Here is a 24964-nt window from a genome sequence, read left to right as displayed (position 1 = left end):
GTTGAAGGTTGTAGCAGCATTGCCTGAAGATATGAGATCAGGTACTGATCTATATGGATTTCCCTGGGAAATAGTGATATGTGCATTTACAGTTGGCTTTTTTACAATTCTCCTTTTTTTGTGCAGAGGTTTTTATTCGGTAAGTAACCAGAACACACACTGTACTAAAATGATATATACTGTATGCTAGCATATTTTTTATTTTTAGTACAAAGTAAGGTTATAGTTAGACCAGGCACTCAAAATTGAACTTGAAGGTGATTAACACTAAAGAAAAGAGCCAGGCACAATTTAAAAAAATAAATTACAAATTTTTGAGAATTTGTTGTAAGATTGTTCTATAGTAGTGATAAAACCTTAATTCTCTTTCTACCTTTTGACTTTCTTTTGAATTTTTCTTCTTTTATCTTGCCAAAATATTCTGTAATTATTGTTTATTATTCTATATGTTGGCTGTTCTATATATTCTTGACATTTTTCTTCACATATTGATATTCATACCAGCCCAGCCTGTATTGTTATATTTATTTTCCCAAGAAAACTTCTGGTTTTGTGGTATTTCAGTGAGAGGAAAGAGTAAAAAAAAATTGGTTTTTTGTTCTTTTGTCTGGTCAGTCAGAATTCATTGTTCTAATATAGTGAGGGGTCACTGCTATTTGTAATACAAGTATTAGAAGTTTAATATGTTAGACTTGCTAGAGTATATAGTTTTAAAATGCATTGTAATGTAATTTCTTTGTTAAAACATTTATTTCAGGTTAAAAGCCGACTTTATGTAGGTAGGCTATTTTTTTTCTATTTTAGATCTTTTCATTGTACTTTGAAATTTTTCATCCCTTTCATTATAATAATTTAAATGTGACAATATTGGTTGTTTTTTTTAGGAAGGGAAAAACAGCTTGCTAAAAAAATTACTGAACTAGTGGAAGAAAAATGTGAGCTTCTTAAAAAATTTAGCTTTTGTAAAAAAGAGGTAAGCATGTTTCTTAAATTGTCAATACTCATGTTAAACTTATAGTTTTACTTGAAAAGACTTTTAAGTAGAAACTTTATCCAACTTCGAGAATATGGTTTTGCTTCTAAGTTTCTGCTTAGTTTGCAGTTTTCTTTAAAAGATACAGTTCCTCATAGTCACAGTATGTTACATTTTTATAATACTTTTTTCCTTTAAAAATATATTCACATCTCATCTCATTTGATCTTGGTAATTACCTTGTGAAGCAGGTAGTGTGGATATTATTATTCTGGTCATATATATGAGAAAGCAAAGTCCCAAATATTAAGTGACTTAACCAAGACAGTAAACCAATAACAGAATGGAACTTGAATCCAGGCCGTGTAGTTCTACATTCTTTCCACTACTTTTTCCCGGAGGAACTGGGATGATCTCATTATCTTCTCTTTTTCACAAAACACTCTTACTACTGCTTTTACATTTTCCAGTGAATTACTACAGTTAGTGAGTTGTTCTGTTAAATTACAGTGTAGTGTAATAAACGTTTCATTGTCCTTTCTCTATCCTGCTTGCCAATAGTTTTATTTCTTTTCATCTCCTTGTTTTTATGCTTCTTATTCTTCTGAGATTTTTACACTATTCATTTGTTTTGATAGTTGAATGTTTTGGATTTTAATTAAAAATAATTCCACAGTGTTGTAATAGAACACACTGGTCTCTAGGACTCAGGAAGTTTGAGTTTTATACAGATTTTGCCAATAAAATCGAGAGGCGCAAATGTCTGGTAATCATTGGTTTAATGCCATCTTGGACTAAGAGTGGCCTAGAGTGGATTTGTCTTTGACCCTTTGCTGTATAATATTTTACCAGTACTTGGATAAAGGCATAGATGGTGTGCTTATCACATTTGTAGATGACACAAAAGTGAGGAGGTGTAGCTGACAACTTAAATGACAGGATCTAAGAAGATTTCAACGTACCAGAACAAGCAGCTAAACTGAATAAGATGAATTTAGTACAGATAAATGGAAAGTCCTTCACTTAGCTACAAAAAATTCAACTTCCCAAGTGTTGGATGGTTTTTAGCATGGATAGACAACAATCTGTGAGGGTTTCAGTGGGCTGTACACTTAGTGCAAGTTAGTAGTGCAGCATAGCAGCTGAAGTAACTCACGGGATCTGGGCTCTCTTAAGAGAGGCACAGTAAGGGTTGTAATCCCCATTCTGTACACTCCCCTGATCAGACTATATCTGGAACATGATATTCTTCCCTGAGAGCCACATTTTAAAAAGGATATTGAGAAGCTGAAGAGTATCTAGTGTGGAGTACGACCCAGAATGGTGAGGGCCCTAGGGACCACATCATGTTAGACACTGAGGTGGTGCAGTGGATAGAGTGTTGGGCCTGTAGTCAGGAAGACCTGAGTTCTAATTTGGTTTCACACGCTTACTAGCTGTATGACCCTGGGCAAGTTACTTAATCTTTGTCTGTCTCAGTTTTCTTCTCTATAAAATGGAGATAATAATAGAACCTCCCAGGGTTGTTGTTAGGTTAAAACAGGATGATATTTGTAAAGCACTTTGCAAACCTTAAAGCACTATATAAATATTAGGAAAAAAGAGGAAATAGGAATGTTTAACCTAGAGAAGACTTTGAAAGGGGACTGTGCTTTCTTTCAAGTATTTGAAGTGCCATCATGTAGAAGTATTAGACTTGTTTTATTTGGCCCTAGCCGATAGAATTAGGAGCAATGGGGAGAAGTTTATAGAGAGACAAATTTAGACATGATATGAGGAAGAACTTCCTAATAACTACAATTTCCAAAAAATAGAATGATGAGTTTTCCTTCCCTGAGGCCGTTAGGTAAAAGCTGGATGAGTATTACCTGAGGATGTTTACAGAAGGGATTCCTATGGAGGCATGGGTTAGACTACATGGCTTCTAAAATTCTATGATTTTGAATCTTTGCTCCACTATTTACTAGCTACATAACTTTGGGTAAGTCACAACCTTTCTGAGCCTGAGCCTCTTTTCTTCAAAATTGGCATATTAATATTTGCCCATAGGCAAGATCAAATAAGATCTATGTACGTTAAGTACTTTGTAAATGGTAAAGTAAGATATAAATTTTTTTATGTATGTTATTGTTATATTGTCAGTGTAACAATATATGTCATTGTAAAAAAATATTAGGGATAGGCACTAGACCTGTAATTACATGATAACATATGATTGTCAGATCACTGATGATCTCTTCAAACTTGAGGTAAATGGACACTAATAGAGCATATTTTTGTATATGACTTATACTTTTTGATGGTCTTGCTCTTAGGATTATATCCTTCCCTATGTTTATTGGGAAATGGCACTAAGATTTGTAGTCGCAAGTCTCTTTGAGACATAGACTTTGATAAATTTTGCTAGGGATAAAGGATATGCTTTGCTGTCATTTGCACACACTTGATTTCACCTTTACCCACAAATGTTTTATTTCCTTAGTTAGGAACTCTGACATTGCTTTATCTGACCATAACCACCTCTTATTTTATTTTTCCCTAAGCCGGTTCACCCCTCTTAAGCCTATTCTCCTCCCTCATTGAGTCTCCCTAGCCCTTAGTACTTTCTCAGGCTATTAGCCGAGCTCTAACTTGACTTTCCTTCCTTTCCAGTCCCATCCCTTTAGCTATTTCACCTCTATACTGTTCTCTGATCTCAAATCTCAAAGTTACCATTGATCCCTTAAATGTCATATATGACAGTCTTTTCTCAGTCTTCATCCTTCTTGACCTCTCTGCTGCAATTGATACTGTTAACCATTCTTTCCTCTTGGATACTTTCTCTTCTCTGGGTTTTTTGACATTCGTCTCTCCTGGTTCTCCTACGTTTGTGACTGCTCCTCATTCTCTCTTGCTGGTTCATCATCCATATAATTCTCCTTTATTGTGGGTGTTCTTTAAGATTGTTCTATACTCTCTCATCTTGGTGACCTCATCTGTTCCTGTGGTTTTAATTCTCATTTTTATGCAGGTAACTCACAGATCTGTATATTCAACCTCACTTTTCCCCTGAGTTTTAGTCCCACATTACCAATTGTATTTTGGACATTTCAAACTGGATATCGCAGAAACATTTCAAACTCAGCATGCCAAAAATTGAATTCATCTTTCCTTCTAAACTCATCCATCTGCTATACTTCTCTATTTCTGATAGCACCACCCTCTCAGTTTCCCAACCTTTAATTTCTCCCTATCTCTCACCCCTTCTGTCTAATCAATGGCCATATCTTATCTTTTGTCTCTATAACACCTTTCACATCCAGCCCTTCTCTCTATGCCTGTATTTACTATCTTGGTTCAGGCCCTCATCATCTCTCATCTAGATTGATGTAATAACTTCCTAATTAGCCTTCTTGCCCCAAGTCTCACTTTGCTCTAATCCATCCTACAAACTGATTTTCCTTAAGTGTAGATCTGATCCTGTGACTCTTCTATTAATTCAACTTAAGTAGTAGTATATTGTCTCTAGAATAAAATATAAATTCCTCTTGATTTCAGCATTGCTTTCTAGTCTCATTGGAGACTCAAACTCCTGTGTTCTGGGATCCCACCAAACTCTGATCCTCCCAAACTCTGCCATCCCGTTTCTTATGTGTAGCGCTCCATCTCCCATCATTGTACTGGTAGCCCCTCATGCCTGAAATGTGCTATCTTGTTACCTACACCTTATCGAATCCCTTTCTTTCTTCAAGGTCCAACTCAAGCACTGCCTTCTACGTGAAGACTTTTCTGAATCCCCTCAACTGTTAATACCTTCCCTCTCAAACTACCTTCTGTTTAACTACTTTGTATTTATTCTCTTTTATGTTTATTCTGAATATTCTTACAGCTCTTTGTGAGTTGACATTTCTTGATGCATTGTATTTATATCCCTAATATCTAGCACAGTGCTTGGCACACAATAGGTGCATAAAAATGTTTGTTGATTGATTGATTTGCCAGTGAAAATTCACAGGCAGGAGTTTGCCATTGTTTCTGATCAAATTTATATGCCTGTAAAGTAATTTCTAGGCTTTGCCAGTCTGTAATCAGGGTATATTTTCCCTGGTTTTCATATAGTCACCAAAACCATGTTTGAGAGCCGCTGACATAGTGTGTTGTTTGATTGCAGTATGAATATCTAGAATCATCTTTAAAGGATGGAAACTTTGAGAGAGAGTCATCAGAAATACCCAATCTGGAGGTAAGAACAGAAGGAAAAGGTGAAGTAGTCAGGTGATTTAAGGAAACTGGGAAAGGGTCTTATTTTTAAAAAATTAATACCATTATTAAAGCTAAGAAAAGACCATCCTTTAGAGAAGATAGGCATACTTTCTTCTTTAAGAAAAGAAGTATTAATTATTTTGTTTGTTGGCCAGTTAGGGCTTCCTCAGAAACAAAACACACACAGAGCAAATAGAACACAAGGAAGAAGCTGAAAACACTTTGGAGATAGGAACCTTCATTTGAGAACTTGTTGGCAAGATAGTTGTGTTACTTTTTGGCCTTTTGTCTTTCCCCATTGACCAGACCTTGTTATATAGTAGAACGTAATACAGCCAAGGGGATCACCTGTTTCCAGTCCAGTAGTCTACTATGCTTGCCATCTTTTTGCGGAGTAGAGTACCTGACATCGTGAAGAAGAGATATTTTCCTTTTTTTACTTTATTTTTTAAAATAATTTATTTATTTTTAGTTTTCAACATTCACTTCCATAAGATTTTGAGTTTTAGATTTTCTCCCCTTCCCTCTCTTCCTCCCTCCCCAAGATGACATGTAATCTGATATAGGCTCTACTCATCTATTCATATTAAGCATATTTTTACATTAGTTATGATGTATAGAAGAATTAGAACGAATGGGAGGAACCACGAGAAAGAAGAAATAAAACAACAAAAGAAAAGCAGAGCAAATAGTATGCTTTCATCTGCATTCAGACTCCATGGTTTTTTTTTTCTGGATGTGGATAGCACTTTCCATCGAGACACCTTTGGTGATGTCTTAGATCCTTGCATTGCTAAGAAGAGCTAAGTCTGTGAAAGTCAGTCATCTCACAATGTGGCTGTCACTGTGTATACTGTTCTCCTAGTTCTTCTCATTTCACTCAGTATCAGTTCATGTAAGTCTTTCCAGATTTTTCTGAAGTCTGCCTGCTCATCATTTCTTATAGTACAATAGTATTCCATTACGAGATAATCATTTTCAAAAGAGAGAATAGGTGATAGCAGTGAATTATTATTCATTTGCCAGCTCTTCCACCATCACTTCATATTCAAGTTCCTTGGAGTAAGTTAGATTTGGAAAAAAGTTTTGTATCTAAATTTTTTAGGAAAGCACTTTTAAATTCAGCCAAGCTGAGAGAGAGTCTTGATATTGTGTTTCTGTTGTTTGGATGGATGTGTATAAGATAAATATTGGGAAAATGAAGGAGTCTTTTGTTTCTTCTAAACTAACAGATGGAAATAGGTCACTTCTTTTTCCTTATAACCTATAGACTTTCTTAGCCCTCGTAGTTCCCAGCTACTGTGTTAGCATCAAAAGATTCTTGATGATTTGGGCTTAAGTCTAAATAGTAAAAGCACTGGATTTGTAGCTGTCAGACTTGGATTTGAATTCTGGAAATCTGGAGACAGATTGCAGAGGGCTTTAAATGCAAGGAGTTTGTATTTTATCTGGTAGGCAGTAGGGAGACCCAGAAAGTTTTTGAATAGGAGAGTAATACAGTGCATTTGTGTATTGGGAAGAATATTTTGCCAGCTGAGTAAAGAATGGTTTAGAAAGGAGAGAAACTTAGAACAGGGAAACTGGTCAGGAGGCTATAATAGTAGGCTAGAAGAGTGTAAGGAGGGTAATCAAGAGGTTTTAGGTGATCTTGAAGAGAACGATTTTAGTATAATTGTGGAATGGAAAGTATAGACACTAAGTATGGACTTTTTCCTGAAGTTCTGGCAGTGAATGGGAATGGGGTTTGAAATATAGGATATATTGAGAGTATAATAGGGTCGAGAAAGGGTGTGTCCTTTTTTTTGTTTAGTTTTTTAGCTTTTTAAGGAAAGCAGTGACTTGAATATGTTTATAGGTAATGAGGAAGGAATTATTGAGAGAAAAAGACTGAAGATAAGAGATATAATGAATAGTAAAGTACACTTCTTGACTAGAAAGGAGGGTTGCCACTGAGACCTGAAGCAAAGGAGAAGTGAATAAGTAGAGCAATTTTGAAGTGTGGAGAATGGGAGATAAGCAAAGAGAAGAGGGCTTCAATCTGTTCAGTAAAGTAGGAAGCAAAATCATCTTCAGAGAGAGATTGGATTGGGGATGTAGTTGTGGACTTTGTGTATGAAGTTTAAAATAAGCTTCTGTCAATAGTATGATTGGGACTCAGATGAATAAAGGGGTTCGTCTGCGTTGTTGAGATCTGATATTAGATGAGATTAGATATTATGACTTTATGTGGAATTCAGTCAGCAAAGTTTTCTTATTTCTTTCAGCTGGGCTTGGCATGGCAATCAGTAGAAGAGAAGAGATCAAATAGATAATAGATAGGAGTGACTCAGGATTGAGAATTAGTAGGGCATAATGACAAGGTGTCAAGTGATTGTGGAGGTGAAATGACAAATCTTAAGATTAATACTGTAAATGGAGGGAAATGAAGCCAGGACAATGGTTGAGGAAAATAGAGAGGGATAGATGGGCCAGAAGTTTCAAAAAGAAACAAACAGTTCATTTTCTTCAGCATAGTTGTCTTATTTTCTGTTTCTTGATTATCTCTTCTCACCCACTCTGCTGCGTAGGATTAGTTCTTCTGTTTCTACTTTGACCAGTTAGAGATAGTTTTTATAGGTAAACAAGAAGTTGGCTCAGTAGCACCATAATTTATGGGCCAAATAAAAACAGTTACTTTGGGAGATGTTGGGTTTACAGGCTCTAATCGCACATATTGGTTATTTTTCATTTTCAACTGAATATTATGGGAAATCTTTAAGTTTTAGTATTTTTATACTAATTTTCTTGCCATTCATGAGCATCAGTAACAATGGTTACATGCAGATTCAGCCATATTATCAAACAAGCCAGCCCTTTTCTAATTAGGTTGAAATTATTGACATTCTTGATGAAAACATTTTCAGGTATAATACAATTTTATAATAGCTGAAGATTTAGCATATAAAAAGAAACCAATATAGAAAAAATAGGAAAGTTGTATACAAACAAGTTTCCTTTTTTTATTTTTAAGCAGAATTAAAATGTTTATTTGTTTTACTTTTATTTTGGTATCTATTAAATTATTTTTTGATTCTTTTTTTTTGGTTGGGGGGGACAAGTTGTTTGAAGGAGAACAGATATTGGAGGTATGTTTATTTCATCATCTGTAAATCAATTGTAATAATCTAGTACCTAATGATAATTTTAAATAATAAAAGGTGAGAGAAAATTATAATCTTTTGCCTTACATAGAGCAAGATGTCTTTAAAACTATTTTGAAGTACACCTATAATTTTCTGATTGATGTGTTCATTTTTTATTTAATTGCCATTTTTAAATGAATGTCCTACTCATTTTTTCTTTTGTATTGTCTTGGAAGACATAGTATTATTTAATCAAAGTTTAATAGTATTATTAATCATAGCAAATAAGCTGATTTAAATTATTGATACACATGCAAAAAATTTAATATAGATATATATGAGATTAACCCTAACCAAAAACGCTTAATATTACTTTACAAAATTTACTTTTTTTTAGGCTGCATATGAAAAGCTGAACAAAGCAAACTCTATGCTTATGGATGAAATACATTCTCTAGAAACAGACTTGAAAGAGGAGAAATCTAAACAATCAGAACAAGATGAGTTGGTAAGACTTTTCTATATGGAGAAATGAAAAGGGAGAAGCAATCTGGGGTGATTTAAACTTTGTAGCTTTTAAAAATACATTAAAAGAACTAGGTTACATTTAACCTAAATACTCATATATATAGTAGGCAGTTTTTATTGTACAAAGAGCAAAGATGAAAATGCTTTAAGTTTCTGGGGTTTTTTCCTTCTTTTTTATTCCCCCTTGATAATTAGTTTAGGAAATGGCACAGTGATATGTTTGTGAGTGACTGCTTAATGAACTTTTGAAATTATGACCTTTTATTAAATATCATGAATCCATTCAGCTATAATTTGGTAAAATATCAAGGTTTAGGCAAAAGATGTTATTTTAAATGCTGCTTTGATGTTTACTATTTATATTACTGCAAAAGTATAAAATAGTAAAATAGTTATATGATAAAATAGTTATATAAAATAGTAAAATAGTTATATGATAAAATAGTTATAAAATAGTGTTACATTTTTTGTGCAGCTCGTAATTATAAACTAAAACTATCTTGGCTATAAATATGTAATCATGTTTTATAACAGATGTTACTAAGTGGATAAAAAAAGCACTTAAATAATTATTAGCACTGTCTTTCTAGATGGCTGACATTAAAAAACGGATACAATCACTCGAAGATGAATCAAAATCTATCAAATCACAAGTAGCTGAAGTAAGTTGAATTGGATAGTCATTTTGTAAAATATACAGATAATTTTAATTTAATTTAATGTAAATTTAATGTAGCATTTTAAAAGTATCATTAAGAACAAGATACAGAAACATAGAATTTTAGAGCTGGAAGAAATCTTAAAGGTTTAGCATAGGCCTGTTATTTTTATAGATAAGAAAGCAGGTTATCAAGTAAAATATAAATTCGTGATACAAATATTCACAACCTTCTACAACTTGGTTTTAAATACCTGTCTAGTTTTATTTTATATTATTTTACTTCACGTTCCATACATTCCAATCAAAATGGAAAGTTCCCTTTCCTATCTTTGTACCTTTGCTTACATCACCCTCTGTGTTGGAATAAACTTCTCTTTTCTCCTCCCCATCTCCATTTTCCAACGTTCTTTCTTTTCTTCAAGCTTTAATGTAGGAGCCACCTCTTTTGTGAATCTTCCTCTGACTTCCCCAGATGAAAGTTTGAGATAAAGGTTGGATTGAATTGAGATAAATTTGATGCCTTGCCCCAGGATATAGAGCCAGCTAATTAGTGACAGAGCTGGGACTAGAATCCAGATATCCTGAACTCAGCTATGTATGGGGTTTGAGGAATAGTTGTGGGGCACATAAAAATGTTAAATAACTTGGGAACTTTTGGTAGAGGCTCAAGTATATCACCAAATGAGCCTCTGTCCCTAGAGCAAGGGTGATCATGACTCTATTCTTAACTTCCAAATTTCTGTTAGCTGTTGATCTTGCTGCTTCTCCGGTGATTGTTTATATACATTTGTCTTTGCTTTACCCTGTGACGTGGGGGCCATCTGTTGTCCTTATCTGTGTCTTGTTACTGACCCAGATGGCTCCAGAGGGGAGAGTGAGGCTGTTGACTATGCACAGCCTTCCCTCACTTAAATCTCATTTTCTTGCAAGTCATGGCATCACCTTCCTGATGTCATGGTCCTTTTTGAGAAAGGAGAACAAACAACAATCTGTGAGTAGGAGTAGCTGCCCCAGTGGGGACCCAGTTGGCCAGTTCCAGTTGGTCAATGTACCTTCTTCTTTCTTTCCTTCCTTCCCTTTCTCCCTCCCTTTCTCTGTCCACATAGGTATCATATCCTTACCTGCAGGTGCTTTGCCTAAAGGAATATAAATTTTGATTGCTGAAACCTCCCAGGTTTTTTGGGGATTTACTGGCTAGATTTATTTCTTAAGGATCATGCCTTAAACCCACATCACTCTGGCTCTCATTGATTGACCAACAGTAGGTCCCAGCCCAAGCCTCTCTTGGTCATTGTTTGGGTCCTGATGGCTCAGAGTGAGTATAAATAGCACTTGTTTCTGTTTTGGCCAGAAACCCTGAGGGTCTTCCCCTCCCAAGTTTTTTTTTTTTTTGACTAGGTAAAAGAGGCCATTCTTGTCCTCATTTCTTACCTAGCCTTAATACTGAATGGATGTTGCCTCAGACAAACTGATACCTGGGAAAGACCTTAGCTTAAAAAGGCCAAGATCTCCCATTGCATCTGGGGCCATCTCCAGTTGTCCTGATTTATATCTTGCCCCTGGACCCATATGACTCTGGAGGAGAGAGTGAGGCTGGTGAATTTGCATAGCCCTCTGTCACTTAAATCCAGTTCACTTGTAAGTCATGGCATCTTGGTCCTCTTTGAGAACAAAGAATAAACAAAGACATGCTATTAACTCTCTGTAAAAATCAGCTAATATCGGCATGACTGACTTTTTCTAAAACTGAAATTATGTTTTTCTGTAGCTGTACCAATGAAATCTTCCTCTTATTTTTCCAGCTGAAAGTCTGAGGAGGCAGCCTGTGGATTCTTTCTATTTTAACTTGGCTTCTGATTGGAATAGATCTGCGTAGCTTTCATTTAACATTTCTTGAAATATGGGATACAGTCTTTTTTAGGGATAGGGAAAGTCATGGATTTCAGGCAATCCAGTAACTTTCAAATAATCTCTCTCCAACCTGGTTTCTGGATCAGTTGTTTTGCTTAGGATGTAACTTAGATTTTTTTTCCCTTCCATCTTTTGATTTTGTTATAATGTGTCCTGTTGTCTCAGTGGGAGTAAATCCTTTCTGTTTGATCCATTCCGTTATTCAGGGAGTCTCTTATTTGGGTAAGGCTTTGGAGCCCCTGTAGTAAGCTGTTTATTGTCTTTTCATTTCTTTCCTCTAGGGTTGGCTTTCTTTTCATTTATCATTTCCTTTTTGGTCTCTTGCTTCATTTTTTCCAGGAATTCTTCTAGTCTTTATGACTAGGCTGGTGTTTTGTTTTGTTTTTAAGTCTGAGACTTTACTTGTAGTTGTTGTGTAATTATTTCCTTCTTCATTTCTTGATTTTCTTCTGTTGATACATATTGCCAGACTTAACTTGGATGGTGGGGCCCTGTTTGTTTTTAACCTATGTTGTCTAGGTTCCTGCCTCTGGCTTTTGCTTCCATTGACTGGCATCTGTGCTCAGGGTGCTGGCAGATTTCATGTCCACTCTTATCTTCTTGGTACAGAGATCTGTATTCTTTTTTTTTTTCTGTTTTTGGTGAGGCAGTTGGGGTTAAATGACTTGCTCAGAGTCACAGAGCTAGTAAGAGTTATGTGTCTGAGGCTGGATTTGAACTCAGGTCCTCCTGACTCCAGAGCCCATGCTTTATCCACTGCACCACCTAGCAGCCCCCAGAGAGCTATATTCTTAAATGCTATCATTGGCACAGATCAGTGTGCTGCAAACTCTTGGAACCACTTAGGTATTTTGGGTTCTGATTGTGTTGGACCTTCCTCATTGGAGCTCTCTAGTCTTCCTCCTTTCTTCAGGCCTCAACTATCCATGGAAGGTTTTTGGGTCTGCATTGGAGGACTTTGTTGGGCTACACTCACTCAGCTTTTCTGATGGACCCTTTCCTTAGTATCTGTAGGCTTCTAACTGTCCCCTTATGCACATCTGGGTTTACAATAGTTTCTCTTTAGATATCTTGATTCAGTCTGGTGCTTTTTTTTTTCTTCCTATGCTAGAGTACTTGTGTGAAAGCTGAGCTGTTCTGCTCTTTTTCACTCAACCACCTTAACTGAAAGTCACCTGGGTTTAAACACTAGGTTCTACCATTCTCCTACTTGTGTGAGCAGGTCACTTAACCTCTCAGGCTCTCAGTTTCCTTATCAGTATATAATGAAGGGAATGGATTAGATGGCTTCTAATTTCCAACACTAAATCTGTAGGTATTTTTGATAATAATAATCTATAGGTATATTTAAATCTATAAGTATTTTTCTCATCTAACTCTATAATCTTTTGATTCTATAATGTTTATTTTATTTCACTAGTTGTTTTATTTATTCATAGTTGCTGATACAACATTTTCTATTTTGTGTAGGCCAAAACAACCCTAAAAGTATTTCAGCTGAATGCAGAACGACTTAAAACATCAATAGAAGATGCATTGGAAGAAAATTCCCATCTTCAGGAAAGCCAAAAACAGGTTTGTATAGTTCACTGATTTAAGAGCACTCAAATTCCAGATGTCCCATCCATGTGAATGGCTAGCTCGAGCTTGTGCCAGAGCTGATGATAGGTTGGTTCTACATGGTAACATTACATTTTTTTTATAATCACTATATTTCCTTTTCTGTGTCTATTAATTGTAGCAAGGTTAGTGTGGGTTCTGTGTTCCCAATAAGTGGCACATGAATGTGACAGTATAGAACCTTCTGTATGTTCCTTTTTGTTGAAAATAAGCAAGCTTGACCCTCACTAAACATGTAAAGTAGGTGAAGACTTTGTTGTATAGTCAGTTTCACTTTTACATGCTCTTTCCCACCCTAGTGACCTTCATCCTTTAGAAATAAAAGTAATCTAAATAATAGTAGTCTGCTATTAATCTAGTAATAGGCCTGATAGGGATCCACATCCATCAGAGATCTTGAGCTTTAGAGCAGAAAAGGTATTAAAGGGCCTGTGCTTCCAGGGACTTAGCAATCAGGTGCCAAATTCTTAACCTGTCTGTGGGGTATCTTTTATATGTGCCTCATCCCTTGTCATAGATGGAGCTGTTCATTCTTCCTATGGGTGCTGCTTCTTCTGTGCAAACCCTACACCCCAATCCCTCAGTGTTAGGAGTGACAGGCTGTGGCAGCTGAAACTTCCATCCATGCATGGACACAGTGCCTAGTAATGCCTTAGAGTTACAGAGCCATAAAATGGGCACCTCATCAGTGGGCCCTTTTCCTGTCTTGGGACAGGAACTTCTACTTCTTGCTCCCTTTGTCCCTATGATTCAGAGTTGAAATCTGCTGAGGTGAAAATCCATTTTATCTGCTACCTCACCCTCCCTACTTGACCTATTTAGTCCATCCCTTTTTTTTTTTTTTTTTTGGTTTTGTTTTGGTGAGGCAGTTGGGGTTAAGTGACTTGCCCAGGGTCACACAGGTAGTGAGTGTCAAGTGTCTGAGGCTGGATTTGAACTCGGGTCCTCTGGACTTCAAGTCTGGAGCTCTATCCATTGCGCCACCTAGCTGCCCCTAGTCCATCCCTTCTACAACCTACATATTTTTTTTTCCCTCCTATTAATTACATTATGCCCTATGGAACTTTACCTTCATTGTTAATAAAGTCCTCTTCCACTCATCCAACTGTGGACAGCTTTCCAATGTGAAAGACTATTTTTGTCATGTCACCAGCACACTGGGGAAGGAGGGGGAGTAATTATTCTTCTTCTTGCTCTCCATTGCCAGTTCCAGGTGCCCTCTTTGCTGCCACTTTTTGCAAGTGCTTCCCAGATGTGTTCATGCCGTCCAGATCCTTGTTGTTGTGGTATATTTAACTCCAGGTCTACCCTTCTCAAGGAATTCAATACCTGGCTCATAGTCTTCCTTTCCACCTCATACTTAAGGATTTTAAAATACAAAGTTATTTCCCCTCAAGCATCTTGGCCTTCTGGTTCATCAGCATCTTCATCTTCATTAACCCTCAGCCCCCTGTTCTTCCTTGCTCTACCTCTTAAAATCTTTGGTATTGTCCCCACTCTATCCACAGCCAACCAAGAAAATGAGCATTTTTAAATTACCTACTTTGTGCCAAGCACTGTGTGAAGTCCTGGAGATATAATTACAAAGAACAAAACAATACCTACTTACAAGAAGCTTAAATTGTAATGGGGAACCAATAAGTATGTGTGAAATGGCATACACTATAAATATGAAGTGAATAAATAGAAAGTAGAAGATAGTTGGAGAAGAATGGCACTCACTACATTTTGGGGAATCAGGGAAGGCTTCAAGTAAAAAGTGGTACTTAAATTTTGTCTTTAAGAAGAGGGGGAAGTATGACACATTGGTGAGAAGGGAATGCATTCCAAGCATGTAGGATGGCCAGTGCAAAAGGAGGTGGCATATCTGGTGTATTGTGTGTGAGAAGAGAGCCCTACTCCACTTCTTCAGTTGTAGTCTGATAGCACCAATTGCTAATTAGACATTTCAAAGTGAATGTATCGTAGGCATCTCAAACTCGGCATCTCTGAAACAGAACTCATTTCTTTTTCCACAAAATCTACTTTTTTTTTTCCAATTTCTCTCAAGGTTATCCCTCTTCTTCTAGTCACCCAGGTTTACAATGTCAGCATCATCTTCACTCCCTATATCCACTCAGTTACCAAGTCTCCTCAACTTGACTTCCCCAACATCTCTTACATCTGTGCCGTTCTCTCCATTTTGATAGCTCAATCCTTCATAACCTCTTACCTGGACAATAGCAGTCACTTCCTAATTGGACTCTGCCTCCATTATTCCTGTTTTTAATCCACCTTCCATGGCTGCCTAGAAAACATAGGTCTGACTCTATTTTCCCCCTACTCAAGAAGCCCTAGTGCCTCTCTGTTGCCTCTATGATCAATTACAGGCTCATCTTGTTATTTAAAGGCTTTCCTGGTTGAGCTTCAGCATGATTCCATCCACCTACATTATGATCCAGTCAAATTGGCCTACCTGCAAACCTCACATACATGCTGTCACCTCTGGGGGGGGCTGTCCTTCAAGCCTGGAATCTATACCCTTCCCACCTCTGCTCCTGGCTCTTAGAATCCCTGACTTCCTTTAAATCTGAGCTCAAGCACCACCTCCTACATGAGTCCTTTTCCCATTCCCAGCTACTAGTCCCCTCTTCCCCTGAAATTACAGTGTATTTATTTTGTATCTGTAATTGTTTCCCCTCATAAAATGTATCCTCCTTGAGAGTAGAGACTTGTGTTTCTTCACAATGCTTGGCACACAGTAAGGGCTTAATAAATGCATCTTGACTGATCCCTGTAGATAGACTCTAAGATGTGGGAAAGGTGTCACTGTATTATCTGTGTTTCTTAAGAAGTTATCCTCATCTTGGCGTATCTTTGTACCTATCCCCCGTGTGCTAACCTGAAGGAAGTACATTTAGATGTCTGAAAGTCAAATGTAGCATGTCCAGAACAGAGATCATTATCTTCATACCTCAAACCTAGCCCTTCTCCAGACTTCTATTTCTTTTGAGGACAACAGTTTTACAACATTGAAGTCATATCTTTAACTCCTTACTTTCATTTATCCCCCATATCTAATCAATTGCCAAGTTTGGTCAATTCTACCTTGTCAGAATTTCTTGCACCCCTCCTCTTCTCTCACAAGGCTATCACCCTCCTTTCGCTACTTATCACTTATCACCTGGAGTATGGAAATAGCCTCCTAATTTATCAACCTGCTTTAAGTTTCTCCCTTTTAAAATCTATCCTTGACATTTGCCAAAGTGCCATTTTTAAAGCACTGATCTCACTGTTTTACTCCCCTTATTTACACAGTCTCCAGTGGTTCCTTTTAAAATACAAACTCATCAGCTTGGCATGTAAAGCCTTTTACAATATGGTTCTAGATTAGCTTTTCAAGCTTATAGTCTTCCCTTCATGCATTTTTTTTTTTTTTAGGCAGTTGGGGTTAAGTGACTTGCCCAGGGTCACACAGCTAGCAAGTATCAAGTGTTTGGTCTGAGGCCGGATTTGAACTTGGGTTCTCCTGACTTCAGGTCTGGTGCTCTATCTACTGCTCCACCTCGCTGCCCCTCCCTTCATGCATTCTGTGTTCCAGCCAAACTAGTCTGCCTTCTGTTCCCTGAACTCAACATTTCATCTCCTGTCTCCTTTCTTTTGTACAGGCTGACCCATGCCTGCAGTGAATTCCCTTTTGCCCTTGCCTCTTAGAATATAGGTTTCCTTCAAGTCTCAGTTCCTATGCCACCTCCTATGGAAGTGGTTAGTTCTCCCTTCTCTGACTATTGTGTATGTTTATCTAATTTATATGTTGCATCTCCCCAGTAGAATGTAAGCTTCTTGAGGGCAGGAATTGTATTTTCTTTTATCATTGTGTTCCCAGCTTCTAACATAGGACCTTGCAAATAGCAGATGCTTCATAAATGCTTCTTGGATTAGAGAATACTTGAGTTGAAAGAGTTCTCCTATCTGAGCATGACTAAAAGTGGAAAGTTGGTAATGGAAACTAGGGATATTTCAGAGACAATGACTGCCGTGTGGCAAAGAAATGGAAGTCTGGAATGAGAGGGAATGAAGAATCAAAGTCTAGATGGCTAGAAAGATAGTGGCTGTCTCAACAGAAACAGAAATTAGAGATAGAGGCATGTTTTAGGGAAAAGATAGATGACTCCCAAATGTCCAGCCCCATTTCTTTTCCTTTCGTTCTTCTTTCCCCTTTTATTCATTCCTTTTTTTACATTCTTTTAAAAAAAATTTTGATTTCCAGAGTCTCTTTCTCCTTGCCCCTCCCATACCCATTAAGAAGGCAAGTAATATGATATCAGTTATAAATGTGAAATCATGTAAAACATTTCCATATTATCTATGTTGCAAAAAAGAATAAAAAATAAATATAAACAAAGTACAAAAAAAGTATGCTTCAATTTATACTCAGATTTCATCAGTTCTCTCTGGCATTTTTCATCATGGATCCTTTGGAATTATCTTGGATCATTGTATTGAACAGAGTAACTAGGTCTTCCACAGTTGATCATCTTACAATATTGCTGTTACTGTGTACAGAGGTCTCCTGGTTCTGCTCACTTCACTCTGTATAAGCTTATAAAGGTCTCAGGTTTTCTGAAAGTATCCTGTTTGTCATTTCTTGTAATACAATCATATTCTATCACCATCCTGTACCACAACTTGGTCAGCTATTGCTCAATTGATGGACATCCCCTCAATTTCCAATTCTTTGCTACCACAGAAAGACCAGCCCCATTTCTTACCTCTTTTCTGAGCATTCATCCATATAGCTCTGATAGATATTTCTACTTGGATGCCCTATTCCCTAATATTCCATATGTGCTCTGACTGGGACAGCTTCTAAAAACTTTTCCATCTTTAAATTTATGATTGTTCTATATTGTCATTTATCGTATGACAAACAAATGTTTAATGTAACTTAAAATGTATACATATGTGCTATTTTCCTAATTAGTTTGTAAACTTCTTAAAGACAGGGAACATTAAAAAAAAAAACCCAAACAAATGAAAACACTTAATGTGCATTCCTGTCCCCAGGCAAAGTACAGGTAGTAGGTGTCAAATAAATGTTACATTTATTTATTTATTTACTTGTCTACATATGTAAGTGGAAAATATACTAATTACTTTGTGGGGATTCTAGCTTTTACAAGAATCTGAAGGATGGAATGAACGATTGAATGAACTTAATGAACAGAAAAAAATGTTTGAAACTTCTAAAGCAAATATGGAGCAAGTTATAACTAATAAAGAAAGTCAAATCAAGGTAAGTCATTTTGGATTTGAGTTTTGGTCTCTGTTTTTGGTTTCAGGTGAATGTTTTACTTTCTTCAGCATTCATTTCATTCAACATGCATTTAGTAAGCTATATAATTGTAAATTTTCCTGATTCTTACTTAGAATTTTTTTGTGTAAACTAGATGAAACTTACTACCATGAGGATACATATTCATTTTAGCAAATTAAAGTATCATCTGGCTTTCTGCAAAGTGTTTTTTAGAGTGAGATGCAGCAGTGGAATATTCAGACTATCCAGTTGCTGGGCATGTATTCCAGAAATGTCAAAGATAGAGAGGTCTCATATACTCCAAAATATTTATAGCAGCACTTTTTGTATAGTAGCAAAGAAATGGAAGCAAAATAGTTGCTAGTCAGAGAGTGGCTAAAGAAATTGTGATACATAAGTGTGCTGGAATATTATTGTGCCATAAGGAGTGATAAATTTGAAGAATAGAGAAGTGGGTGACTTCTGATCAAGAAGGTATAGTTAAAAAAAAAGGTGCAAAACAGTTCAGTTCTTTCACATATAATCCAGAAAAATTAAACAAAAGAGGGCCAGACGAAATAATGCTTAAGAAATAAAGAAAACCTACAGAAAAGGGGACACTTAGAGACACTAAGGAGAGGGGACCTAGGCAGAGGAGCTTTTTGAGGCAAGTGCAGAGCTGATATGCCTTTCAGTTCCCAATCTCATAGTTTTCCAACCAGGAGCCAAGAATTAGAAGAATAAATAGGAGGTGCAAAATCTTGCTCAAATAATAGGACTTAAAAAAAAAATAAAGAAAAGAAAACCAAAAATCAAATAATAGGACTTCCTGAAAATGAGAATAGATCAAACAGAAATAAGTGACAACAAAAAACATTAAAATCAAAAGACTGAAAAAATAGAAGAAAAGGTAAGTATCTCCTATTAAAAGCAACCTACCTAGAAAACGGGTCATGGAGAGGTAATCTAAGAATTATTGGACTTCCAAAAAACCATAACCAAAAAAAAGTCTGGGTATCATATTTCAAGAAATCATAAAGAACCATAAGGGAAAGTAAAAATATAATCCACCAATTACCTCTTGAAAGAAACCTTCACGTATATAGAGTCAAAATTCAGAGCTTCCAGGTTAAAGATAAAATACTGCAAGCTGCCAGAATGAAAGAATTCAAATACCAAGGAACCAGAAAGACCATATAAAACTTAGCAGCTACCACACTGAAGAACAGGAAAGTTTAGAATATGTGCAAAAGATAGAGCTTTTGAACTGAGAGCTGGAAAAATTGAGTTGTAATTTCATTAGAGGAAACAATGAACCTTTAATGAAATAGAGAATTTCCAGACAACCTTGATGAAAAGACCAGAGCTGCATAGAATCTTTTTTTTTTTTTTGGTTGGGCATTGGGGTTAAGTGACTTGCCCAAGGTCACACAGCTGGTAAGTGTTACGTGTCTGAGGCTGGATTTGAACTCAGGTCCTCCTAGATCCAGAGCCAGTGCTCTATCCACTCTGCCACCTAGCTGCCCCTCAGTAGAATCTTTGAAATGCAAATAGAAGTATCAAAAGAACTCAAAAGGTTAAAGCAATTGGAAAGAGGAAATATTTAATTATAATAGAGGGGGGAACAAATATCACTCCAGAACCCCAATGTTTTCAAAATTCATAGAGGGATTAAAATAAGACAAAAAGAGGGATTGGCTTTTTTTTTTGATAACCGTTTTGTGTTTTTTTTCCTTTTGGTCTGTTTCTTCTTCCACATCAGGACTAATATGGGGGGAAAAAAAGATAGTGTCAGAAATTATTTTGCCCAATTACATGCCAACAAAATGAATTACTTAGATGAAATGATATATATGATATATGATATATATATACATGTCATATATATAAAATGCTCAGATTAACAGAAAAAATAATTTAATTTCTGGAGGAAAAAATGAGTCATAAATTAAAAAAACAAACAAACCCAAAACCAGATAGTTTTTCAAATGAATTCCATCAAACATTCAAAGAACAATTAATTATAAGGCTATGTAAACTGTTTTAAAAAAATAGGAAAAGAGTCTTAAATAACCACCTTTGGTATAGGTCTTGGTCCCTAAAGCAGGGAAAGACAAAGCAGAAGACAATTGTAGACCAATACTGCCTAATGAATATTGATGCAAAAATATTAAATAAAATATTAGGACAAAGGCTATCTTGATGTATTAAAGTTGAATTTATATCTGGGACATAAATAGTTTCAGTACAAGGAAAATTATATTGATGTATTAGTAATAGTATCAGTAATATGATTGTATCAGTAAATGCTGGGAAAAGCTTTTGATATGTAGAACTCCACATTCTATTAAAAAATTAGAAATCATAAGAATAAATGAGATTTTTCCTTAACAAAGTAAATGGTGTTTATCTAAAACCCATAGTCAATGTTATATATTTAGAGAAATGCTAGAGACCTTTTTTAGTATGAACAGAGGTTTAATAAAGGCAAGAATGTCTATCATCACAGCTATTATTTGATATAGTGCTAGAAGTGCTACCTATAGCAATAAGACAAGAGCTGGAAATTGAGACAATAGGCAATGGATGAAGAGGAAACAACTGTTGCTTTTTGCAGATGATATAAAGTTCTTGTCAGAGAATTCTAGATTCAACTAGAAATTAATTGAAACAATTGAAAAATTTCAACAAAATAGCAGAAATCTATTAAATCTTCAGCTTTTCTGTACATTACCACCAGAAAAGGTACGCAGAAAAAAATAGAGAAATTCTGTTCAAAATAACTGTAGAATATATGAAATATTTGGAGTCTACCTACCCACCAAGACACACACAGGAACTATATGAATGCAACTATAAAATAAAGACTGACCTAAATTCTGGGTAGATCAAGGCAATATAATAAATGTGACACTAGTACCTAAGCTAGTCATTGCCATACCAATCAAGCTACCAAAGGATTACTTTTACAGAAATAGAAAAAATAATTTTAAAGAATTCATCGGGAGGAGCAAAAGGCCAGGAATCTCAAGAGAAATAATGAAAAAAGGTTATAGGGATGGAGGCCTAGCAGTACCAGATGCCAGATACTTTAAAGCTGTAATCATCAACCTATTTGGTTCTAGTTTAAAAATAGAAAAAAAAAAGTCACTGGAACAAGTTAACATTGTAGCATAGTGTTCAGTAAACCCAAAGACCCTGCAGTGTGGTAGGAGTTTGCTGTTGGACAAAAACTGCCGGGAAACTTGGAAAGCAGTCTGGCAAGTATTATGTTTAGCCCTAAACCTCTAACCACTTGCAAAATGAGCTCCAAATGGATACATAGAAAGACCTATCATAAACACATTAGAAGAGCAGAGAAGATTCTTTTTTGCAGTTATGAGTTGGGGAAGAATTCCTCAACAAAGGATAGAGAGAATCACAAAAAAGGCACAATGGACAATTTTGATTATATACAATTAAAGACTTTTCCACAAATAAAATCAATGCTGTTAAAATTAGCAGGAAAACAATTTACTGGGGAAAACTCTGTAGCAGCTTTTTCTGATAAAAGTCTAATATATAAGGAACTGATTCAGATGCGTAAGAAGAACCATTACCTAATAGATAAACCATCAAAGGATATGAATAGGCAGTTCTCAAATATAAGCTCTCAACAGTCAAATAAAAAATAATGCTTTAAATTTGTAATAATTAGAAATACAAATTAAGGGGCAGCTAGGTGGATAGAGAACTGGCCCTGGAGTCAGGAGGACCTGAGTTTCAAATACGGCCTCAGAAACACAACTCTTACTAGCTGTGTGACCCTGGGCAAGTCACTTAACCTCATTGCCTAGCCCCCCCCCCCAAAAGAAAGAAATACAAATTAAAACAATCCTAAGGTTCTATTTCACCCCCATCAAATTGGCAAAGATGACAAAAAGAGTAAATGACTATTGTTAGATCAGCCCTGGGAAAACAGGCAAATGTTGACTACTGCACTTTTGGTTAGGTCTTTCTTGAAAGTAATTTGGAATTGTACTCCAAATGTCAATAGACTGCATTTTGACTCAGCAATAGAACTAGCTTTTTGTTCTAGGAATATGGAGAGGGTTTTGTATCAGGTGGAGGGTAATATGTGGTGAGGTAGGAGGCAAGATAACTGGATGAGATGTAAAGCTGAAGTATGATCTGGTATCTCGGGCCAGTGAATAGAGAGAGTGGGCTACCTTATTGACTTAGTCACCAATTAACTGTGTAGGGCCCTGGGATGGGTAGGGCTCCAAAAATTAGTGGATTGACTTCCCTAGGGACTGGTGCCTGGATTCAAGAAGATAGATATAGCGATCTAGGTCTCAGGTCCACTGTGGAGGATGCTAGGTCAGTGACAGTACACAGATGGGGAGATAGCCAGGGCCAGTGGTAGGATAGGATGTGAAAATGAAGTATGGCCTGGTGTTTTGGGCCAGCCAGTAGATATGGTGGGCTAAGTAGGCTTAGTTTGCACATATTCAATTACCATTCTAGGGTCCTAGGACAGGAGCTCCAAAGATGAGTGAGTCAGTTAACTTCCTCTGAAAGGCATTGATTCAAGAAGAACAGGTTGTGGAGGTCTGGGTCCCAGGTACATGTGGAGGGTTGCAGGTCCAAGGGGGAAGGAGCCTAGGTTAGCAGCAACAGGCAGATGGTGAGATGGCTTGATTGAGTGGGAATCACAGCTGAAGTAGCAAGGAGTAATAGACACTTTCCCGGGCTAAATAAATTATTCCAAAATGCTGTTCTTGTTAACATTTGGGGAACTCTTTAGTGTCTGTAGCACGTTGTTTTCAATATTCTTCATCCTCTGAGAATAGATTTGATTTTTGGAAATAACCAGAAGTAATCTGGAACCAGGTTTTATGATATAGTTTTTGGTTTAAAAAAAAAAAAAAGTCAAAACTAGGACCAAAAAGATTTTTGTTGTTGTTCCATACAGATAGCACACTGAATTTTAGATCATTTTCATAGTGAAATGACTGATTATTTAGCCACAATTGGCTTTTCTTTACGTAGGGCTTTTCAAGGAATCTTGAGGAATTTCTATATAATAAGCCTTCATTGACTAAAGTCAGAGAAATTAGTCAGCTTTTTTCTGATTTCTGGTTTCTTTTTATTTGCTTGTTTTTTAGCATTTGGGGAAATTCCAGAGCAGAAAGTTTGTTTCTGGGTCATATTGAATATATCATATTTCATTACATTTTGAATATTGAAGTGAGTTATATTGAACATACAATGTTTTATTACATTTTCCTCAGAAATGAGTTATTTTATCTAGCTTCCCCCAGAAGGTTAGAACAAAGACCTCATTGTTTTTTGTTAATCACTGTAAAAATGTGGTAGTCTGCAGAAACTTTCCTTATATTCAGGTTTTCTGTTCAAATGAGGCTATTTTTAAAATCTAAGTTTTAATCTCTCACCTTTACTTGTCTCATTTAAATAAATCATGTCTGAATTTTGCAACATTTTAATAAGTCCTGTGGATGATTTGAGCACTATCTCATTCCTCATCCTTTATGTGCATCCTAACTTTATTTTTGTGCTCATTAGAATTCTCATCTTTCAGTTTATTTCATCCTCACAAGCCTTTTTAAAACTCCCAGTAGTCTCAGTTACAGATTTTTAAAAATATTCTTTGTTCTAACTTTTAGAGAATTTTAATGTGAAGCAAAATATAGTCTTCATTTTTATTTCCAATAGCTGCTAGTACAAAACTGGTTAATCTTGAAAGTACTTGAGCAGCAAATTCAAACATGTTGCAAGATGTTGCTTCTGTGATCACTTTTTCTATGACTACCTTTCCCCCCAAAATCACATAAGAATTTTTTGTTTCATTACTTTGTGGTCACATACCTAGGAGGATGGGGTGGCAGCATGTGGTTTGGAAAAATTAATTTTGGTTAGTAAAACTAATTTAATGGCTGTGAAATATACTGTTTTGTTGAAAGTTTATTTGTTCAGTCTAATGCTTACATATATTTTAATGGTATAGATGAGTACTAAAAATATAATGTATTAATTGCTAGAGTACACACAATGAAAATAAAGGATAATTCGAAATCTTATTAATATGATAATCAAAATCACCTTTATTTTTTCCTTTTTGGTAAATCTCAAGTCTCTGACGGAATGCTTGCTGAAGATGAAAGATTGGGCTACTGGACTGGGGGAAGATAATGTCAATGATAATCATTGTGAAGCTGAAATAAACAGTGACTCAGCGGTTGGAGACCATTTAGGTATTTTGAAGTTAACTTCTGAAGCTTACCTTTTTGCTAAAAAATTTAAGTGGGTTTTTGTTTGTGTACAATAATTTTGATATGTGTAATGCCCACTAATAAAACCAGGAAAATCACATGTGTCTTGAGTAAGTAGATCAAAAATTTTTTCTTTGCAGCATTTATAGCTTAATACTCTGATTTTAGGGAGACTTTATACTGTTACTGCTATTCTTGGTTGAGATCTAGAGAAGTCAGAATTATTTTAATATGCTGAAGCTCCTTTCACTACATTCTTAAATTAAGATTCCTGACTTTAATGCTACATATCTTTTCCTTTTTGGTTGGGGGTGGAAAGAAGAGTGTAAAGGAGTAGCAAATGTTGTTTTTCTAAAACTT

At 36.0% G+C, this 24964-nt stretch overlaps 1 protein-coding gene across 24 annotated transcripts in view; it reads left to right on the top strand.

Moving 5' to 3' along the window:
• The window catches only part of MIA2 (MIA SH3 domain ER export factor 2), a 123559-nt gene that overhangs the window by 59551 nt on the left and 39044 nt on the right, over positions 1-24964 (top strand). For 14 of the 24 annotated variants that reach the window (XM_027849246.1, XM_027849235.1, XM_027849242.1 and 11 more), the window contains 10 exons: positions 8-139; positions 758-779; positions 885-973; positions 5124-5195; positions 8314-8340; positions 8735-8845; positions 9456-9527; positions 12908-13012; positions 18210-18332; positions 24466-24586. In XM_027849246.1, coding sequence (XP_027705047.1) covers positions 8-139; positions 758-779; positions 885-973; positions 5124-5195; positions 8314-8340; positions 8735-8845; positions 9456-9527; positions 12908-13012; positions 18210-18332; positions 24466-24586 — 874 coding nt within the window. The remainder of the gene's footprint in view (positions 1-7; positions 140-757; positions 780-884; positions 974-5123; positions 5196-8313; positions 8341-8734; positions 8846-9455; positions 9528-12907; positions 13013-18209; positions 18333-24465; positions 24587-24964) is intronic. The other 10 variants (XM_027849243.1, XM_027849238.1, XM_027849237.1 and 7 more) reach the window with 2 other exon arrangements.

Source organism: Vombatus ursinus, unplaced genomic scaffold (assembly GCF_900497805.2).
Source record: "Vombatus ursinus unplaced genomic scaffold, bare-nosed wombat genome assembly UNPS02007284.1, whole genome shotgun sequence".
NCBI classification, from domain to species: domain Eukaryota; kingdom Metazoa; phylum Chordata; class Mammalia; order Diprotodontia; family Vombatidae; genus Vombatus; species Vombatus ursinus.
The sequence above is the reverse complement of the archived record's forward strand: the minus strand, read 5'-3'. Positions and strand labels throughout refer to the sequence as shown.